Source organism: Mus musculus, chromosome 14 (genome assembly GCF_000001635.26).
Source record: "Mus musculus strain C57BL/6J chromosome 14, GRCm38.p6 C57BL/6J".
Classification (NCBI taxonomy): domain Eukaryota; kingdom Metazoa; phylum Chordata; class Mammalia; order Rodentia; family Muridae; genus Mus; species Mus musculus.
In genome coordinates this window covers 79329195-79350315 of record NC_000080.6, presented here as the reverse complement: position 1 = coordinate 79350315, position 21121 = coordinate 79329195, and the positions used below count along the sequence as shown (strand labels likewise).

At 39.3% G+C, this 21121-nt stretch overlaps 1 protein-coding gene across 6 annotated transcripts in view; it reads left to right on the top strand.

Annotated features, from left to right (window-relative positions):
* Naa16 (N(alpha)-acetyltransferase 16, NatA auxiliary subunit) overlaps positions 1-15809 on the top strand; it is a 56282-nt gene extending 40473 nt beyond the window's left edge. For 4 of the 6 annotated variants that reach the window (XR_001781144.2, XM_006519399.2, XM_030247958.1 and 1 more), the window contains 7 exons: positions 5208-5421; positions 6997-7190; positions 9221-9329; positions 10180-10278; positions 10639-10782; positions 13831-13928; positions 14385-15809. Coding sequence is in view for 3 of the 6 variants with exons in the window: in XM_006519399.2 (XP_006519462.1) it covers positions 5208-5421; positions 6997-7190; positions 9221-9329; positions 10180-10278; positions 10639-10782; positions 13831-13928; positions 14385-14582 (1056 nt within the window). In the remaining 3 variants the exon portion in view is untranslated. Of the gene's footprint in view, positions 1-5207; positions 5422-6996; positions 7191-9220; positions 9330-10179; positions 10279-10638; positions 10783-13830; positions 13929-14384 lie in introns of those variants that run through there. The other 2 variants (XR_001781145.2, XR_003950899.1) reach the window with 2 other exon arrangements.
* Positions 15810-21121: the final 5312 nt, after the last annotated feature.

Below are 21121 nucleotides of genomic sequence, written 5' to 3'. Positions count from 1 at the left end.
GCAAGTGGTATTCAAGGTCAACCTGAGTGACATAGTAAGACCATGTCACAGCAAAAAAGGGACAGGAGATGGTTGGCGTATAAATGTGCTTGTTGTACAAGCCTGGAGACTGGAACACAGATCCCTGGGGTCCCTAGCACCAGAACATGGTGGTGTGTCTGTAAGCCCAGGATAACTGCGGTGAGTTGGGAAGTGGAGATGAGGTGGAGACAGGAAAATCCTGTGGAACTTGTGGGACCAGGCTAGCCTGGAGTACACAGACAGCAAAAGAGACCCTTAAATAAAGAGAGATTTCTGGCTCAGCAGAGGACTGGTGTTTGGTTCCCAGCACCCACATGGTGGTTTGAAACTATTCCTAACTCTAATTCCAGGGCATCTGGTGCCATCTTCTGACCACACCTCATGAACACCATACATGCACATGCGGCACAGGCATACAAGCAGGCAGAACACACATACACATAAAATGCATAAATGGGAAAGAACCAACAAAACAAAACGAAGTGGAATGTGAGAACCCAGCTTACCCTCTGATTTCCACATACATGCCATCATATACAAATGTGAACACAAATCATAACACAAAAAAAGAACAAAAGCTAGCAGGGAAAAATACTGAATATTAGTAGGTTGTGTCAGTGCTCCCTAATGTCTTCCAGTTAAACTGCCTCTTAAAGACATTTATTTCATGTGCCCCATTGTCAGTGGGACCTACTTATTTTTCTGTAGAGGTTTAATTTAAATGTTAGTAGGATCGTTACAGTTGGAACCTTTGTGACTTAAGTCCCACTTTTCTTAATATTAATTCCTGTGTCACTTTATGAATTTTCAGTATTTCATAAATTGCCAGATTATGTTAAATATATCTTCTGTAACTGTGTATCATTAAGTTTATAGTGACTTTGGCTGAGTAACATGAATGAAATTCTTAAATGACTTTTAGTTTGAAAAATAATTTAATTGGAAGGAAGTATATTTGAAGGAGAGAGTTACATTAATTACCAGAGATTAAAATATAGAAATCAACACCCTCTGGTCATGTGGCATTATTATTTTTATTTAAAAATATAACTATCTTTATTCAGAGTTTGCTATTGGCATTTCACTCTATGAAGAATCTGAAACATGAGAAAAGTGCCACTTCTCATGGTACTTGTAATGATTATATTAATACTAAAAATAAAAAGGCTTTACTCATGAACAATACGTATATTTTGCATATATGTAGAAATGTATTTAGTTTAAATAAGTACATTAAATACTTACTGACTGATTTCTAATAAAGTTAATACATTGAAAGAAAATTATGAATGTCATTGGAAAGATTTCCAGGCTTGGGTGCTAAGGAGATGGCTCAGTGGTTAAGATACCTGTTGTACATGCATGAGGTCTGAGTTGAAATATCCAGCACTAATACAGAAACAAACAAACAGCAAACACCAGGCATAGAGGCACACATCTGAGGGGATGAGACAGACGGACCCCTGGGGCTTCCTAGCTGAAATAGTGAGCTCCAGGGTCAGGGTCACCTTGTCCCGATGACCTAAAGGAGGGGGACAGTTGAGGAAGATCCTGTCTTCCATATCTCTACATGAACCCACAGAGAAAAAAGTGTATACACACACACACACACCACAGCACTTGTCTTGCTAGTGTAAGGTCATGAGTTTGGATCCTCTTAATCCATGGAAAAAGTATGGTAGAATGATGTACTTCTATAATCCCAGCAGTGACAGAATGGATTGTAGAGACAGGTGGATCCACAAAAGCTACGGGATCTGCTAGCCTGACCAACATGATCACATTTCTGGCCAGTGAGAAACCCTGTGTGAATCAAAGGCACCTGACAACAGACATCTAAGGTTGTTCTCTGACCTCCTGCATCTTCAAGAATGCCTGTATGCCCACATGTGCACATACAAAAGTATAAAATTCAAAGATGATTTTTTTTTCCTGGAGATAGGGTCTCACTATGCATGTATTCCTGACTTTCATGTAGACCATGTGTAGACCATGTTGGCCTTAAACTGAGAAATCCCACTGCCTCTGCCTCTGGAGTGCTGAGGTTAAAGGCATGCACCACCACACCCATCTTTCAGACATGATTTATAACTACTTCATAAGTTAATTTATACCTGGCTTCTTTTTTTTTTTTTTGGAGACAGGGTTTCTCTGTATAGTCCTGGCTGTCCTGGAACTCACTTTGTAGACCAGGCTGGCCTCGAACTCAGAAATCCGCCTGCCTCTGCCTCCCAAGTGCTGGGATTAAAAGGCGTGTGCCGCCACACCCGGCTTTCTTATATTTTAATAAGGAAATAAATACTGAACACAAAATTTTGCATTTTATCTTTTAAATAGAAGTTTTAAATAGATAATTTCAATCAAGAACTCTGATTAAAAGCAGTTTCAGTTTTCACATGCTTTTGTGGCTTCTTAGAAATTGGAGTTGAAATTTTAGCATTCTGGAATGGTCCATAATACCTTTTCTGTCTTCATTTCGGCCCTCTCAGTGGATTTTAAGATTATCTGTAAAGGTCATGTGGCCCAGTCCAATCCGATGTTTAAGGTTTTTTGTTGTTGTTGTTGTTGTTTTTTTTAAACAAAACAGCTGTCTTCAAAATACTGACTATAAACTTGTGTTCACAGCAACATTCTAAATTATTTTTCTTTTTCTAAATACTGACTGGGATCTCTTTTTAGTGTACTGGCTTATATTCAGGTCAGGGCAGTATATATTGCATATAATATATTATTTCTTACTGTTTATTCACTTGAGGGTTTCTGGCAGAATAAGACATGTTGCATCTTTTTTAAGTTTTCACAGGCTTTATAAGCACAAATTCTTTAGAGGAAAAGGGTTTTTCCTTCCTATCTATCTTATCCTATCCATCTATCTATCCATCTACCCACCCATCCACCCTCCCTTCCATGCAGTTCATTTCATCCCAACTGTTTCCCTGCCTCCACTCCTCCCAGTTGTGTCCCCTCCCCATTTCACAATTTTTAGGAACAAACATTTTGTTGTTTTCACTGTTTTAAGTTCTTAACTGTCTCAGCCAAGGATTCAGAGACATTCTAGACAGGGGAGTGGCTAGAAGAGGGCATCACACAGTTCCTGAATAAAGTCATATTCTAAAGTTTTGATGGAGCTTTTCCTAATTTCTTGACAACTAGTCTTAAATCAAGCCCATGTTTCTCTCTCTCTCTCTCTCTTTTTTTTTTTTTTTTTTTATTGAGAGAGGGTCTTGCTATGTAGTCAGTGCTAGCTTCAAAGTTCACAGTCAAGCCTAATTTGACCATCTGCCAACAGTGGCTGCCAGGCAGTGGGAGAAAGGGGATAAGATTGTTTATTTATTGCGTATGTAGTATTCTGTAGTACCCCCGTTTATTCCAAAGCAAAATATCAAACGCTATAGCTGTAGTAGTCTACTTTTTCTGATTTTATCTAGCTTTTAAATTTTTTTAAACAACCAGAAGCTATATGGAGTAAATAAACACCCAGGTTTGCCTGTGGTTGAGTGGTTCCTAGACACAGTGTATTAACTGGAAAAACTGGGAAGACTTCTGGTAAACTGGGCTAAGTTGGTCACCCAGTTTATGGAAGACATCAACTGGAGAGAGGCAGCCTGTGGGCTGTTAGTGATGAAGAGGTGGATTAAGCGTTTGTGGTTCCAGATTCCTTCTGAAGTGTGAATTAAAATCCATGTCTACTGCTGTTTCCAGAAATACCTTGTGAAGCTTGTCATCCCTCCCTCATGTGTGTCTCAGCCTAAAGAATGTCGTGCAGTGCCTTAGATGTTTTCATCTTACCGTGTGTCATGATGGAGCATTGCTCTTTCCCTTAGCCAGCTGTGCTGGATTTCAGTGTGTTACTCTTATGGAAGCCTGGTTTACATTAAGAAAAAGCACTAACACCATTATGAAATATGTTAGCCTTTGATTTTTAAAAAAATAAATTGATGTCATTACTTACTAATTTATCTCTGAAAATTTAATATTCAAGTATGTCATTAAAACATGATTTTCTAAAAAGTAACTAATATGAATTTTTTTCCTGTTGCTTGTCCTCCGTGTTATACTTTTGTTCTTTATAGAATTCTTTTCTTAAACTCTTAGGTATTTAGTGTGATTCTGTATATATAGCATGTTTCTAATTACCAAGATAGCTAAAAATATCAAGTGGCTAGGAATAATTGATATAATGTGTCCTCTGCATAGTTACTAGACCGTCACCTCAGTACCCCTCCTCCCCCGAGGGACTATGGAGCACGTCATTTTTCTGTATGAGTTTGGAGAAACCAAAGTGGAGTGGGGCAGCAGAGGTACAAATACATGTAGGGGAGAAAAAAAACTAAATCATAAAATTGTTTTGTGTGCATTTTGGAGGTGAATTTTCTTTTCATGAAAGCAATTACTACTTAAGCTTTGGGGTTGGGGTGGTGAGTCCTTTGGAAATTAGACGAAAGTGTTGAACTTACTTCTTAGGAAGGAGTTACTATTTTTGTTATAACAAAGACTTAAGATAAAAGAATTTATTGTATGTGTGTATGTTAATGAGAGCTTCTTCACTAAGAAAAAGTTATAATGCTGTCTTTGTAATAGCACTTTACTAATGAGAATAAACTTTAAAATGTGTTGCTTTGTCAGTCACCTTAAGAAACTGCTCTACAGATTTATTCCTACCTTAGATTAAATAATTAAGGCACAAAGAAATCAAAGGCTTGCGCCTGAGAAGCTCTTTTCTTCCAGTTGGTAGGTACTGTGCTGTGTTACACTCCGTGGGAAGGAGGGTGAGTGTTGCCCTCACAGGAGCTCAGGGAGGATGAGATGAATCTGATGTGTAAACATGTAGTGTGAACCTGCATGCAGTGAGTTTCAGGGTTGTTTAGGTCTGACTTGCTGTTTTTTATTTGAGTAGAGAGGTAAACTACATCAACATAACCAATTTCCAGGGTTTAAAGATAACCTGATACTTCTCTTGTATTATCAGGAAGTAGGATGAATTATAAAAAAAAGTCTGTTAAGTTGAGATGTCCAGAGTTTTGTGGCTGTAAAAAAAATGATACTATAAGTTGAACGCAACCAAGTGAAATTGACTGTATTGTTCTGGAAGCTTTTATAGTTTTTCTTTTTTATATAGTTTTCTTTTAAAAGGTAAAAGGTATTGACATAAATGTAAGGGATAATCTTGTGGTTTTGTTTTTAAGCATTTTCTTGAGATAACCGATGATCAGTTTGACTTCCATACATACTGCATGAGAAAGATGACCCTCCGTGCTTATGTTGGCCTCTTGAGATTAGAAGATGCTCTCAGAAGACATACTTTTTATTTCAAGGCTGCTAGATCAGCAATTGAAATATATTTGAAATTACATGATAACCCTTTAACCAATGACAGCAAACAACAAGACATAGATTCAGGTAATGAAAAGATTTAAAAAGAATACTAAACTTGAGAATATTATCAGATATTAACGTATTAAATAGAAAAGTATATCAACACATGTTTAAGGAAATAAAAATGTTATCTACCCTGATCAGTCATATACTGTCTACTAGATCAAATTGTCTTGCCTCACTCCAAATGTTTGAATAACTGAAATATCAATAAAAGACATGTTGTCAGGTGCATGTGAAGACAGCATTGATACATTAGGAAAAAGCCAGAGAAACTTGAAGTAAAGCTCCTCTTTATCTGAGGAGGCTGATGTTCTTTAGCTGTTACATCTCCGTCAGCTGCATGGGAGGACTTACTGCGCCCTCCCACCCCAGTCTTAACGCCCAGCTGCCCTCAGAGTCTTGATGTTTCTGCCTCAGCCTCCGTAGAGGTATAAGTCACAGCATCAAGCCCTGTCTTTGTGGTTTTGTTTTTAATAACATCAGTTAAGAAAGAGTATAAATGTGTGCTATTTATTTTCATTAAATGGTAAGTGAGAAAAAGGCTTTTGAGGGCTGGTGAGATGACTCAGCAGATCAACTCTTACCATACAAGCCTCATGATTTGAGTTTGATTCCTGAAACCCCTGTAAAGGAAAGAACCAATTCCATTCCTCCGACCTTCACACACGCAGGAGGGCATGCACCCCCATTCTCAACCTCCTCTCTACCACTACTCCTACAAGCACACTAATAAATTACATGTAATTAAATCTTTATATAATTAGATAATTATATAATTTTTAAAGCTTTGAGTACCTCAGAAAAAAATACACGTTCTTACAGATTCTGGTATCTGTTTTACTGAAAGTAAGATTGCCTTTGTTGCTTATCAGTCAGTCAGTACCACTGTCCACACAGAGGCCCAGTAGATAGTAGATAGGAAGTTCCAGTTTCATTACATACATCCTCTCTCACCCTTGGACCATCCCAAAGCATAGTCGGTACATGTTTTGCAACTTGAAACTGAGGGGGACAAAGTGATTTTCCTGTCATCTATTGTGTGGGAGACTGTATTTGTTTCCTATTGTTGTCATAAACTATGCTGGCAAAGGCAGCTAATGGATAAAGGGCTTATTTTAACTCACAATTCCAGCTTAGGATAATAGCAGGGAAGACAAAGACAGCAGGAACTTAAAACAGCTGGTCATAGCCACAGTCAAGAACAGAGCGAGTGCATACACTGGTACACATGGTACTTGGTTCTCTGTCCTCTGTAAGCAGTGTGGGATACAAACCCAGGAAAGACAGTCACCCACAGATATTCCCACAAGCCAACCGAAGCTAGACAGTCTTGTGATTGCCGATTGTTTCAAGCTGACACAGAATTATCACAGAGGCAGAGCTTAGTTGAAATTACTTTTAGTTATTAATGCAACCAACTTTTATTGACTGCCTTTTGTGTGCCATGTTTTGGCTAGTCACAAACATACTAAAACCTTTTACATAGGTTTTAGATTTCCCATTTCTTCCCGAAAGAAAGCTATATAGTGTATTGTATAAGAAAGACAAAAAATGAAAACTGACAGTCACACGTTTTGCACATTTGAATGTTTATAGAAAACCTGTCAGCCAAAGAAATGAAGAAAATGCTTAGCAAGCAAAGAAGAGCTCAGAAAAAGGCTAAGGTAGAAGAAGAGAGAAAGCACACAGAAAGGGAACGCCAACAGAAAAACCAAAAGAAAAAAAGAGAAGAAGAAGAAGAAGTTACCAGTGGTCATAAGGAAGAACTTATTCCTGAAAAACTAGAAAGGGTAAGTTGAGTCTATAACTATTTTTTATGGTAAAATTTATGCTATTTGATTCTGTTCTGGCCATAATATATTTAAATGCTTAAATAAAAGAGAAGCTACTTGCAATATTTCAAGTCATATAAGAGCCACTGTGGTAATATGCAATGTCCAAAATATGCAAAAATTTGACAAATGCTAATTATATATCGAAATATTATAGGCCAGAGTAGGGGCTCATTTAAAGGTATGTTCTAATTCCTAGAATGTGTGTACATGGCAAAGGGAAATTAGGACATCAAGTGAAATTTAAAGTTGTAATAAGCTGATTTTACAATGAAGAGATTAGCTTAAGACTCCAGCCATTGAAGCAGGCTTTTTGCTTGTATGTATTATGGCTTCCTGACTGAGTGAATGAATGGGTTTGTTTTTTGTGCTCTTTTCCTTCTGTTTGTTTTGTCCAATTCCAGTGTGTTATTTCTGTTTAATCTTACTATATTCTATTTTATTATTATCTCTTAGAAGCCTGTTTATTTTCTAATGAGAGACAGAAAGGGAGTGGATCTAGATAGAGTGGAGATGAAGAGGAACTGGGAGGAGAGAGGGTGGGGGTATCTGTAATCAGGATATATTATGTGAGGTGGGCTGAGTCTTTTCAATAAAAAGGAGAGGGGACAGTTGAGATTGGTCTGAAATGTCCATATATCGCAGCCTGGTCAGACACGACCTGTCATAAGTGGAGAAAATCATACAGGGATAGGGTGATGTGCTGTGAGAATGACTTAATGTGTTGTTGCTGGCTTTTAAAGTAGAAAGAGAGGGCCATGGCCAAGGAGCATGGGCCACCTGTAGAAGTAGAAAAAAAAGCGTGGATTTGGATTCTTTCCTAGAACCCATGAATGGGAATGCAGTCTTCCTGACACTTTGACCAGTGTGGTCTTATAATCTATAAAACTGAAAGGAGTTTTTAAAAAGACACCCAGTTTTTGGAATTTGTAGCAGCAGTATAATAGTCTATGAAGTCTATAATCATGGGTTTAATCTGTCTTACTCTATAAATGGTTGTGATGGTTTGAATATGCTTGGCCCAGGGAATGGCGCTATTAGGAGGCCTTGTTGAAGGAATTGTGTCACTGAGAGGGTGGGCCTTGTGGCTCTAATGCTTAGGCTCCACCCAATGTGGAATGAGATTCTTCTCCTGGCTGCCTTTTGATAAAGATGCAGAAATCTTGGCTCCTCCAGCACCGTGTCTGCCTGGACACTGCCATGCTTACCACCATGATGATAATGGACTGAACTTCTGAAGCTATAAGCCAGCCCCAGTTAAAAGTTTTATGTGTAAGAGTTGCCTTGGTCTCTTTCCAGCAGTAAAACCCAAACTAAGACGATGATCTAGTCTAAAAACAGTACCTCATCCCCAAGATCTTGTCGAGATGTTAGTAGTTATTTTAGGACCAGATTTAGAGGAATTTTTAACTTTGATTCACTCATAAATTAATAAATATTTAAGATTTTTCATTACATTTTTTCCAGTTATGATTTTTGACATTTGTAATATATAAGGCATTACCAGTTTTTGGTGTATAATTTCATAAATTCTGTGGAATAATTTCAAATAGTTTTTGATTTGTATAAAACTACCCTGACTTTATAGTTATAAAAATAATGTAGCTATTTCTATTTTGAAAACTATTAGTCATGTACCTTTAAGAAAAAGATGCATTTTATTATTTATGTATTTATGTATGTATGGAATGAGGTGGCTTATAGAGGCTGGTAAAGGGCATTTGGATCTCCTGGAGCTGGAGTTACAGGTGGTTGTGAGCTGCCTACCATGGTGCTGGGAGCTGGGTCCTCATAACAGCTGAGCTATCTCTCCATCCCCTGGCCATGTACTTTGAATTGGTTTATAGGTGATAATTTTAAAATGTTTCATGCTTGTTTGGCTATATAAGAAAGTGTACACATAGTTATATATCTGTATATGTAGATTTGATTTGGCTTGTGTTACTTGCTTTTCAAAAACAGAAGTTTTCCTTTCTGCTTCTAAATAGGTTGACAATCCATTAGAAGAAGCCATCAAGTTCCTCACTCCTCTGAAAACCCTTGCTGCTGAGAGCATTGATACCCACCTGCTGGCCTTTGAAATATATTTTAGAAAAGGTAACACATTGCTTTGAATTGAGGTTTGTTATATGACTGTTACTTGTTTTGTTTTTCACAGTAGAGGGACTGAAGCCTGGCCTCACATGGCTGGGCCCGTGCTCCTTTGTCACTGAGCTGCACAGGCCTAGGCGTGAGTTATAATGTTGACTATTAGATACCAGTTTTGTGATTTAGATCCATTTTTGGTTTTTAGAGCTTTATTTCAGCCTTCCACAAAGGTTCAATTCCCTTTCATATTCCTGCTCAAAAATTTGCAGGGGTACATATTAAAATATTACAATAAAATTTAGTGTGAGAATATTGTGAACAATTGTGTGTCAGCATAGACTGACGTCATTGGGAGGAGGGAGTCCCACATGAGAAATGCTCCCACCAGATTGGCCTTTTGGCATTTTCTTGATTGATCTGGAAGAGTCCAGCTCACTGTGGGCAAAGACTGGTGGTTCCTTGAGGTATAAGAAAGCAGGCTGAGCAAACCATGAGGAGCAACCCAGTAAGTAAAGGTCCTCCATGGCTTCTGCCTCAATTTCAGCCTCAGGATTCCTGACTTTGAGATCTTACCCCGGCTTCCCAGGATGATGAATTTCCAGCTATGAGATGAAATAAACCCTTTCCTCCCCACGTTGCATTTAGTCGTGAGTTCTATCACAGCAATAGAAAGAAACCCAATTAAGACATTTATGTGAAACAATTTTTAAAATTTTTCTTCAGAAAGCAGAAAATTGTCTTAGATAATGCAAATTAGTTTAAAATTCTTCTCATGTGTTTTTTTAAAATTAAGTTCTTAAATTGAATTTAAGTGAAGATAACACAAATACTCACACTGCATTTTGTTTTTCTGGCACAGGGAAGTTTTTGCTAATGTTGCAGTCTGTTAAACGAGCCTTTGCCATTGAAAGTAATAATCCTTGGTTACATGAATGCTTGATTAAGTTTTCTAAATCTGGTAAGTATAAGAAAGATATTTATGTGCATGCAACTATGAGAAGCAAATATAAGCCATCTTCCATTTAGCTGGACAGGGAGGAAACTGCAGAGATCTAGCCAAACCAAACGTTTGCCTGATACTTAAATGGTGCTATACCTGTAATTAAACAATGAGGTACATAATTAGTGCATTTTTTACTAGACTATTAATGTTCCAAAGGAGTAATAATTTTAATATATATGTATATATCAACATTATATAAATATATATTAATATTACACATACATTAAGCTTAACATCCTAAGTATAAAAATCTTTCAGTTGGTACCTCCTCCAGGTTCAGATTAAAAACAAATCCCAATGTTTTTGTTTTTGTAGTCTCTAATCACAGTAATCTTCCAGACATTGTGAGCAAAGTTCTAGCTCAAGAAATGAAGAAGATATTTGTCAACAAAGATTTGCACAGCTTTAATGAGGATTTCCTCAGACACAATGCTACCTCTCTTCAGCATCTACTTGCAGGTTTGTATTTGGAAAAGTACTCAGTCTAATTAACTTCCAAAAGAAAAAGGAAAATAGCACAGTTCCAGTCGTAGGTTTTAATCAACCAGAGAGTCCTTGTTAAAATGGAGAACAGAGCACTCTTGGATATGGTTCGCACAGTCACTTAGGAAAGCAATTGGTCTATTTTATTAAAAGGTACACATTAGGGGCAGGAGAGATGGCTCAGCAGTTAAGAGTACTGCTGCTCTTGCAGAGGACCCCAATTTAGTTTTCAGAGCCCCACATGGTAGCTTACAACCATCCTTAACTCCAATTCCACCAGGGATTCCAGTGCTCTCTCTCTCTCTCTCTCTCTCTCTGTGCTCTCTCTCTCTCTCTCACACACACACACACACACACACACAAATACAAATAAAAATATATTTTTTTAAAAGTTGCACATTACCCATGTCTTTTGATTCTTTAGTTGTACTTTTGTAAGTAACTTAATCCAACTACTACTGAGGGGTAGTAATTTTCACCTGTAATCTCTGGGACTCCACATGCTGATGCAGGAGGATGATAAGTTTGAGGCCAGCCTTTGTCAGTTATATACACAGACCCTGGCTCAAACCAAATTATTCCAAGCAAAGAAAGCTTTCAGTGCAAAGATATCTACTGAAATGTATGTAAATTTGGGGGAAAGAGAATGAACTAAAATATGTTCAGAGATATGGGAACCAGTAGTCAATGGTAGAATGGAATGCCAAGTGGTCATTTAAAGCAGTATTTATTCAAACAATTTATAATACCAGTGAGTAACAGCCTTTTTTGCTTTCGTTTTTTTTTTTTTTTAATTATATCTTTTTTTTTTTAAAGATTTATTTATTTATTATATGTAAGTACACCGTAGCTGTCTTCAGACACTCCAGAAGAGGGAGTCAGATCTTGTTACAGATGGTTGTGAGCCACCATGTGGTTGCTGGGATTTGAACTCAGGACCTTCGGAAGAGCAGTCGGGTGCTCTTACCCACTGAGCCATCTCTCCAGCCCTAGAAATTGCTTTCGTTTTTTTTGTTTGTTTCTTTTGTTTTGAGATAAGGTCTCGTGTAGCCCAGCCTGGCTTTGAACCTAGTAAGCAGCTGAGTTTGCACTTAGTCTTCCTGCTTTGACCTAAGTGGTGGATTACTCCTACCTGGTTACAAATAACTCTTAGACTACATATGTAGAAATTAGCAAACAATAAATCTCAACTGTGTAAAAATATGCCTGGGAAAAAGTCTGAAAGGAAGTTTATACCAAAACTTTACATTGACTTTGGATTATGAGTAAATTTTTTTCCTCAAATTTTTATTGCTCTTAGGGTTTGTTTTGTTTTGTATTTTTATGGATTGTTTAATATCATTTCAGTGTCTTAAATATCTTAAGCCACAGATAACCTAGAACTTCTTAGAACGTCTCACTGCTTGTACATCCTGAGTACTGAGATTGTAGCCGGTGCCACTACATCCAGTTGTGTGCAGTGCTGGAGACTGCGCTAAGTTAGGCAAGCATCCTATGAGCTGGGCTGCATTCCTAGCCTTGCTTTATGTACTTTTTGTCTTGAAAAGTTCTTTGTATCCTGTCTTGTTATGGAAAGGATTTTAGGCAGCTTACACGAGGGCCTAAAGTATCAAAGGCAACATTGTTGAAAGCTGATGGAAGAGGAGTTGAAGACAAACGAAGGGTGTACCACTGGGGCGGGGGGCGGGGGGGGGGGCGGGATTTTAATCTGAATTTTGTTGTTAGAGGAGAAGTCTCCATTCTGACATGTTTGGAAGAAATACTTACATTAATAAAAATTACATTTCTAGGCAGAAAGAGCAGAGAAGAATTTCTCTTTAAGAACAGAGGACCGGCTGGAGAGATGGCACGGCTGTTAAGAGCATATATGCGCTGCTCTTCCAGATGATCTGAGTTAGATTCTCAGCATCTCCTCAGCAGCTCACAGCCACCTGTTCACTCCAGCTCCAGGGAGAATTGAACACCTCCGGCCGGCCTCTGGCTACTTCTACTCACATGCATAAACCCCCACACAGAGACACACACACATATCTTAAAAATAATAAAAAAAATTAAAGTAATAGGTGAAAGTAGTAATTTTTAGAAAACCAGGATAATAAAAAGCATTTTAATAATTGTGAGAAATTGATTTTGAAATATTAAATGTAATTCTAAGGAAAAGGAAAATGTCTACCATATAAGAATAAAACAAAGTCAAAAGACCATTTTGTAACTGTAAGTTAATATTATATAGCATTCTCAACAAATTACTGCCAATTAATGTACATTAATAAGACTACAGTGGGACTGTGAATCTAGGCCATATCTGTAAGACATGCTGGAACCGGGCTTAGTTTTATTTTAAATCCCCTTCTCTATGCGTGTGGCGAGGTCTTTCTGTGAGCATGTATACCTTCATGACAATAATTTGTTCTGTAGATGCCTTACTTAAGGTGCTATGCTGTTTAAGTGTTTCTACCTGAAATGATTGACGATAGAGGCTAGCCCTGTGAGTTTATGTTTTGAATTATACTGTTTCTAAGCACAGAAATTGTCAAATTAGGCTTTTTCAGTAAGTGTTTAATAACTGTGAAGGAAAAACTTTGATAACGTGTTTTGTTTTAAAATGTATTTTTAAAATGTTATGTGAAATGAGTGTTTACATGTATGTATGTTGATGCACACGCGTGCAATGTCTGTGGAGACCAGAAGAGGGGGTCAGATTCCCTGGAACTGGAGTTACAGATTCCGAGCTGCTACATAGGTGCTGGGAACGGAACCTGAATCCTCTGTAAGAACAGCAAAGGCTCTTACCTTCTCTTCTGATATTTGCCATGGTAATTCGTCTCAGTGTAGCTGAAAGGTTCAATGAGATGTTTCTGAATAGGAAGAAATGTCACAGTTGGCTGCCTAAAGCTGGGGGCTGCCAGCTCTAGCCCACCACTGAGTGACTAAACACTGTAGCCACATGCGAGTGGTCAGGATAAGTCAGATGAAATGTAAGCCTTAGGAGTTACTCATCCTTATAATGTCTTGGAATTTCAGGTGCTAAAATGATGTATTTTCTGGACAAGTCAAGGCAAGAAAAAGCAATTGCTACAGCCACTAGGTTGGATGAAACTATAAAAAATAAAAATGTGAAGGTAAGATTCTTCAGAGCTTGATTTATAGGTCTTGCAAGATCTAACAAAACATATATCTCTACAACATAGTTTTAAGTGGGTCAAAGCGCTCAGCCTCTATCCATTATTGCGTGTGACTTGAGGCCAGTTATGGGTGTGGAAGTGATACCTGTTGTATAGTTAACTGAAATAGCAAAGCACGAAGTAAACACCTCTTCCTAGCTCATCCGGAGAGACACTTGAGTGCCCTTTTACACAGCACTTGAAATTGGAATCCTGCGTCACCCTCCTGAGCGCTGGGCCTCCATAACCAGCTCAGAGCTAGAGTTTAGCCTTCTTTATTTGAAATAATTACTTACTGTAGATAGGAAGAAGCAACTGCAGTCTCTCTGTGGGATAAGTTGTCTCTGTTGATTAAAATTATTAGCTGAGCTACTTTATTTTTTTACAATTGGTCTTTTCTCCTTGTGTCAATAGACTCTAATAAAGGTGTCTGAGGCCCTCCTGGATGGCAGCTTTGGGAACTGTAGCTCCCAATATGAAGAGTATAGGAAGACCTGCCATAGCCTGCTCCCACTCACACCTGCTTTCCTGCCTGCTGCGAGGGAAGCCCTCGGTCTCAGTGCTGAGCTGAACCACACAGCTGACCACAAGCTCTTAATGAATGAAATTTGAATCTTGTGGGAAGTTGCTCCTAAGACTCAAAGCTGAATTCACATCAGGTTTCTTTTTCACTGTACATTTTAAACTGGCGTAAAATAAAATATTTGGATAGAAGGGGTTTTTTGTTTGTTTGTTTTTTGTTTTGTTTTGTTTGGTTTGGTTTGGTTTTTTCGAGACAGGGTCTCTCTGTGTAGCTCTAGCTGTCCTGGAACTCACTATAGACCAGGCTGGCCTACAGAAATCCACCTGCCTCTGCCTCCCGAGTGCTGGGATTAAAGGTGTGAGCTACCACGCCCGGCTCTGGATAGAAGTTTTAAATGGAATATTGTGTAAACTTATTTTATGCTGTGTCTGGCCTTCAATTTACATGGACATCTGTTACAGGTACTTGTTTATACTTGTACAGTCTTATACTTCTGAATTATGAGTGTTGTTGCTTCTGTATTATATGCTTCAGTTGCTGATTAAGGTATAGACAGCTTTCTGACACTATTTTCTTTAGGTCCTAGTTTCAGAATCTGTTTTGACCTCTGGTTTATTTGATTATTTTGAAGGGTTAACTGAATGTTAAGAAATAGCCATATTTCTCATTTTGGTCGATAATGTGATTTGTCCCCTTTTTACCTTAACTTGTATGATTATTTCCTTTGTCATAGCCATAAAAGTGATACTTTATGGTTGAATAAGGATACACCAGTGTTATGTTGATGATTCCGAATGTGAAGACTGGTTTGCCTCTTAGTCATGTAAATTTAACAGTTAAATTTGTTGTGTATGTAGTCTAGTCTTACAGGCGATTGGGTAGGAATTGTGTTTTCGTGGTTGAGCTGCTTGGAGACTTAGCAAGCAGCTACTCTGAGAGGTTTTCTTCAAGGGAGGAGGACTTGGCAGAGTACACACTAGAACACAGCACTACCTCCCTCACAGCCCTTCAGTGAAGTTTTAGATCTCTCAGATGAGACCTTAAACTACAATTAAACTATTAACTCATAGTGCTGTTGGACAGTATTTGAGGGGAGCCCTTTTTGCCATATCTACATCATGGAATCACTCCATTTCTCAGTGTCAATATGTCTGTAAATCTACCTGATATAAACCCAGAGAGATGATTTTATTTAGACAGTTCTAATTAAAGTGGTTTTCCTTTATTTCTTAGATTCATAGCTATTGAAGAGGAAAAAAGATCACTGTAAAATAATGCCAACCTAGACAATGCTACAATAAATTATTTCATGCAGAGTTGCTTGTTTATATCTTTTATTATTTTGTATCCATACTAGAAAAATATTTTTTGGGAAAGTAGAAACTTAATCATCTCAATCTTTTCAAGTTTATAGAAAATGTGACTGTCAATAACCAACTTCCAGATATGCTTTGGTGCCACAGTAAATAGGATTCTTTGGTGTTTTAAAAGTATAAAATGGGGCCAGGCATGGTGGTACACTTCTTTTATCCCAGCACTTCAGAAGATCTCTGAATAGGAGGCCAGTCTGCTCTATAGATGGAATTCCAGTCCAGCCAGGGATACGTGTTGAGACACTGATTTAAAAAAAAAAAAAAGAAAAACTAATGGCTATTTGTCATGAACTGTCCTGGCAAGTAAGAAAAGGATATTGGTCATGGACTATCTGTCCTGGCAAGTAAGTCATTCCTCTTAATGCCAACAGGATGCTGGTTGAATACACTGGAAACTGCTTTCAACAGCAGCCTTTCAAAGGCATTGGTGTGGAGGGTGGTGCAGAAGAGATGGCTCAGGAGTACACACTGGCCCAAGTTCGCTCCTTGCACCCACTCTGGGTGGTTTATAACAGTCAGTGGCTCACAGCCTGAGGATCTCACATCCTCTTCTGGCCCCTGTAAGCACTTGTACTCATGCACAAAACTATACACGTGGATAATAAAATTATTTTAAAAGTTTATTATTTTTAACTATTTTCTTGGATAATTTAGTGTTTCTGAGAATTCAGTGTATGTGCAGTTGAGATGTGAGTGGTCAGATGTAGGCCCGTGGTACTTCCTAAACTTCCCTTACCTCAGCCAGAGCTGATGTGTGGGTAGAATGGGGAGGGGAGTTGCTTGGCATTGATATCCCCAGAACTGCCTTGCCAAGATCATGGTTAACCAGGTCTATGACAGAAACGTAATCCAATTTAAAAGAAAAAGCCAGTATTGGAAGATTTCTGTATATGTGCACTTGTTTTCTGGCTTGCCTCTTCTAACTCTTCCAGTCTCCCTGAACACATCTATTCTCAAGTTCTGGTAGTTTTAAATCGCAGATCTCCCTCCTGATTTACTTCTTGTGCTTTGGTCATAGATAACTAGGTAACTCATCTATACAGACATCATCAAAGGTCAGGTCAGGTCCTTAAGCTGTTTCTCAGCAATAAAGTTACATAGAAAGCTGGTGCCAGAGAAGTGGGCATGCTATGGTTTAACCCTGCCGGGTGGCTCAGAGACCTTTGGTTTGAAGGAGGAGTGTTTTGCCAGCATCTTAAAGAGTTACAGGGTCACAGAGGTTTCACCAAAGTTCGAGAAAGCAGAAGAGCCAGGGCTAAGTTCCCTGCAGGGAATCCCTGAGCAGGTGATTCTAGGATGCTGGAGATGCCAGAAAGATGTTTGGTGCTGGAAAAAAGCTGTGGGCTCTGTGAAGCTACCCCCAAGGTAGCTTGTGCTGTGAATGGTAGGTCTGGGCACATAGCTCTTCAAAACTCAGATCATGACACTATGTGACCCTGATGGCACATGGAGCTTCAGGGTTTCATGTTTTCTCTGCGAGTGTTCATCTTGCTTTGACTCACTGTTCCCTTGCTGTGTCTCATTCTTTCCTCTCGGACTAGGAATGTTGACCAGGAATGAATTAATAGGGAGTATGCATAACTTGGTTTTCGATTTTACAAAATTTCCAACTAAGAGAATGGTTTTGAATGTCAGAAGGTATTTTAGACTTTTGAGCAATACTGAGACCTTATTAAGACCATAGGGACTTGAAGTTGGACTGAATATATCTTTTTAAAAGAAAGATTTATTTATTTTATGTATATGAGTACACTGTAGCTGTACAGGTGGTTGTGAGCCTTCATGTGGTTGCTGGGATTTGAACTGAGGACCTCTGGAAGAGCAGTCAGTGTTCTTAACCGCTGAGCCATCTCCAGCCCCTGAATATATCCTAAATTATGGAATTTGCAGTATGAAATGAGAGCTGTGGATTGCGTGCTATGGTTTGAATCAGAAGTGTCCCCCACAGGCTTATGTGTATGCGTTCTGGTCCCAGCTTGTGCTATTTTAAAAGCCGAGGAGCCTTTAGGAGTTGGCAGAAGTTAAGTCAGTAGGCCCTTTGAAGACAATACCCCCTCTGCTGCCTGTCTGTCATCATGAGCTCCTCCACCCATATTCTCTGCTTTGATGGACTGAGGGCCGTGAAACCATGATCCACAGCAAACCTCTCCTCCCTCATGTTTTTGGGATATATTTGTGTCACTCTGATAAGAGAGTAGCTAATCAGTTCTATTCATGAAATTGGGATTTCACCCAAGCCTGCTAATGGCAAAGCCAGACCAGAAACCAGGGTGTGTGGCATTCCTGCCTGCATGCTTCCTTCCTGGTGCTACCGCTCTGGCCCAGACCCGCATGGGTAGCCAGAGCAATTGCAGGAGGGTTAGCTGCTTACTGATGCTGCAGGTTCCGGGTCTCCCTGCCTGTGCCCCGCAGGGCCACTTCTGACAGAACAACTCAGTGCCAAGTGTTTGAGACTTCAATAGCTTGGGTTTTTCAGATCGTTGGCCTGTCCCGTCACTTTCCTTTCCTGGTCTCATAGTTGTCCCATGCAGCACCCAGTGCTGAATAATTTGCTTAGCCTTGCTAAGACTTAGTTATCCTGTCAAATGGGAGTTATAATTTCTACCTCAGATCTGTGTGTGTGTGTGTGTGTGTGTACATGAGTGTGTACATGAATGTAGTGACTAACACATAACTGATGAATAAATACTAATACCTTACGATTTTTATTTATGTGTGTGAGAGACAAACAAGGACCGAGACAAAGAAGCAGAGAGACTCGGGGGCCAGGGAGGGAGGGAGGAGAAAGCAGGCACACTCGTGCCACAGTGCTTGTGTGGAAGTCAGAGGACTTTTGGGTACTGTTTCTCTCCTCCCACCGTGGGTTCCAGGGATCAAGGTCATGTTGTCAGGTTTGTGTACCAAGTGCTTGTACCTGCTGAGCCACCTTGCCAGTTCTAAGTACCAGCTCCACTCTCCTGATGGAGACTGTCAGTCAGAATCTCTTTATCTCTACGCAGGGCATGCTTTCCTTCTGCTGTGCTCCCCGCCCCACCCCCCGCCCCGCCCCACCCCTACCCCCGCGCGCGCTTCCTGTCTGCGGTGCATCCGCAGGCATTTCCTCCTCCCAGAAACATTGCCTGTTGTATTCTAGTAACATGCAGTTTTTATATCTATTTACTGTTTTACCACCCGTCACAAAAATAATACCCAGCATTCATCAGGTATCTTTTGTGCAGCTAGTACAGCGGCCAGTCCTTTGTGCACATTTTCACAACAGTCCTATGTCACAGCAGTCGAGGATCGGGCTGTATGTTAATTGCATGTCATCGATAAAGTAAGTCAGTGTAGCACAGTGAGATCTTTGTGGCTGTGAACTCTAGCATTCATTTTTACACTCCTGGTACGTCCCTATATGTAGTGTGAAAATGCTTGTTGAATGAGTAAATGCTGTATTTCTTCCTCTTCTTCCATCCTAACTGAAGTGGGTTGAAATTATTTTTGATAGTTAGGAAAATAGATATAAAGAATTTTGTTTCAAGTAAAAGAAACAAAGCTAAATAAAAGTTATTAATAGTATCTGCATCACCCACTGGCAGATATTTTCTTTTTTATTGTGCCATTGCTTTTCTTCTATTTTGTAGGTTTTATCTAGTTATTCTTATTTTTTGAAATTATTACATCATTTCCCTCTTCCATTTCTTTCTTCCAAACCCTCCCATATAACTCTTCTTGCTGTCTTTCAAATCCATAGCCAAAGGTATTAACTGTTGTTATATGTATATGTGTATATGTACATACCTATATTCTTTTTTAAAACATTATTTATTTATTTATATCCCAAATGCTGTCCCCTTCCAGTCTTCCCTCACAAAGTCTCTCCCTATATCCCATCCCCTTTTCCTCTGAGAGAGTGGAGCCCCGTGGGTATCCCTCCAACCCTGGCACATCAAGGCTCTGCAAAATTAGGCTTAGCCACTGAGGCTAGCCAGGGCAGCCCTGTTGGGGAACAGATTCCACAGTTAGACAACAGCTTTACGGACAGCCCAGCTCCAGTTTTGGGGGAACCCACATGGAAACTGAGCAGCATTTAATTGGTACATTAATGTGGGGAGCCTCAGACCACCCCATATAGCTCTTTGGTTGGTGGGTCAGTCTCTGAGAGCTCTCAGTATTTACCAACAGGTTAAGATGACTGACAGGGAAGACCAACAGGTTAGTTGATGCTGGGGAGTTCCTACCCCCTTCAGGGCCTTCAGTCCTTTCCTCAGCTCTTCCATAAGAGTCCCTGACCTCTGTCCAATGTTTGGCTGTGGGTATCTGCATTTGTTTCAGTCCGCTGCTGGGTAGAGCCTCTCAGAGGACAGTTATGCTAAGCTCCTGTCTGCAAGCGTAACAGAGTATTATTAATAGTGTCAGGGATTAGTGCTTGCCCATGAGATGGGTCTGGTTATTGGTTGGCCATTCCTCCAGCCTTGGCTCCATGTTTGCCCCTTTATTTCTTTTAGACAGGACAAATTTTGGGTCAAAAGTTTTGTGGGTGAGCCGGTGTCCTTATCCTTCTACTGAGGGGTGCTGTTTGGCTATAGGAGGTGACGTCTTCAGGTTCCATAACCCCACTGTTAGGTGGCTCAGCGAAGGTCACCACATTGTCTCATACCTATATTATATCTTAAATACAATGTTCTTGGTCTGTAGAATGTTACTTATGTGTGTACCATTTGGTATCAGATAACCAATTGCTGTGCCCCTCCCGGAGGAAAACTGTTTCTCCGACTTTCAGCATTCTTTAGTTGCATGTAATTCTTTATGCAGAGTGTAGGGTTTTTTCTTTAAAGAAAATTAGTAATTATAAAGATTGAAAAAAATACAAAATAAATAGAGAAGGACAAATTTGATTGTACAACCTGTGGCAACCCAAGAAGAAAAGTTCCGAAGTCAACTCAGTTAAAGACTAAAGAGATTCTGATGTGACACTAATTACAATTGTTAGTAGTTTACTGGTTAAGACTCATGGTTTAACCAACCAGAAGACTCGAGATTCTTATTATATTAATTGCTTATAAGAAGCACAATGGAAGCTAAAGTTAAAAGTAAAAGAAATAGATGAAGCATGCTAAAGATGAACCAGAAAAAAGAGATCCACACCAAAAGGTATGCCAAACGTGACTAGTTTAAAAAGACAAGATGATGCGCCCCAGTTAACTTTCATGTGCTCCCTGTTGCAAAGTGTATCAAGTTATCCCCACCATAGGAAGTCAAAGACAGAGAAAATC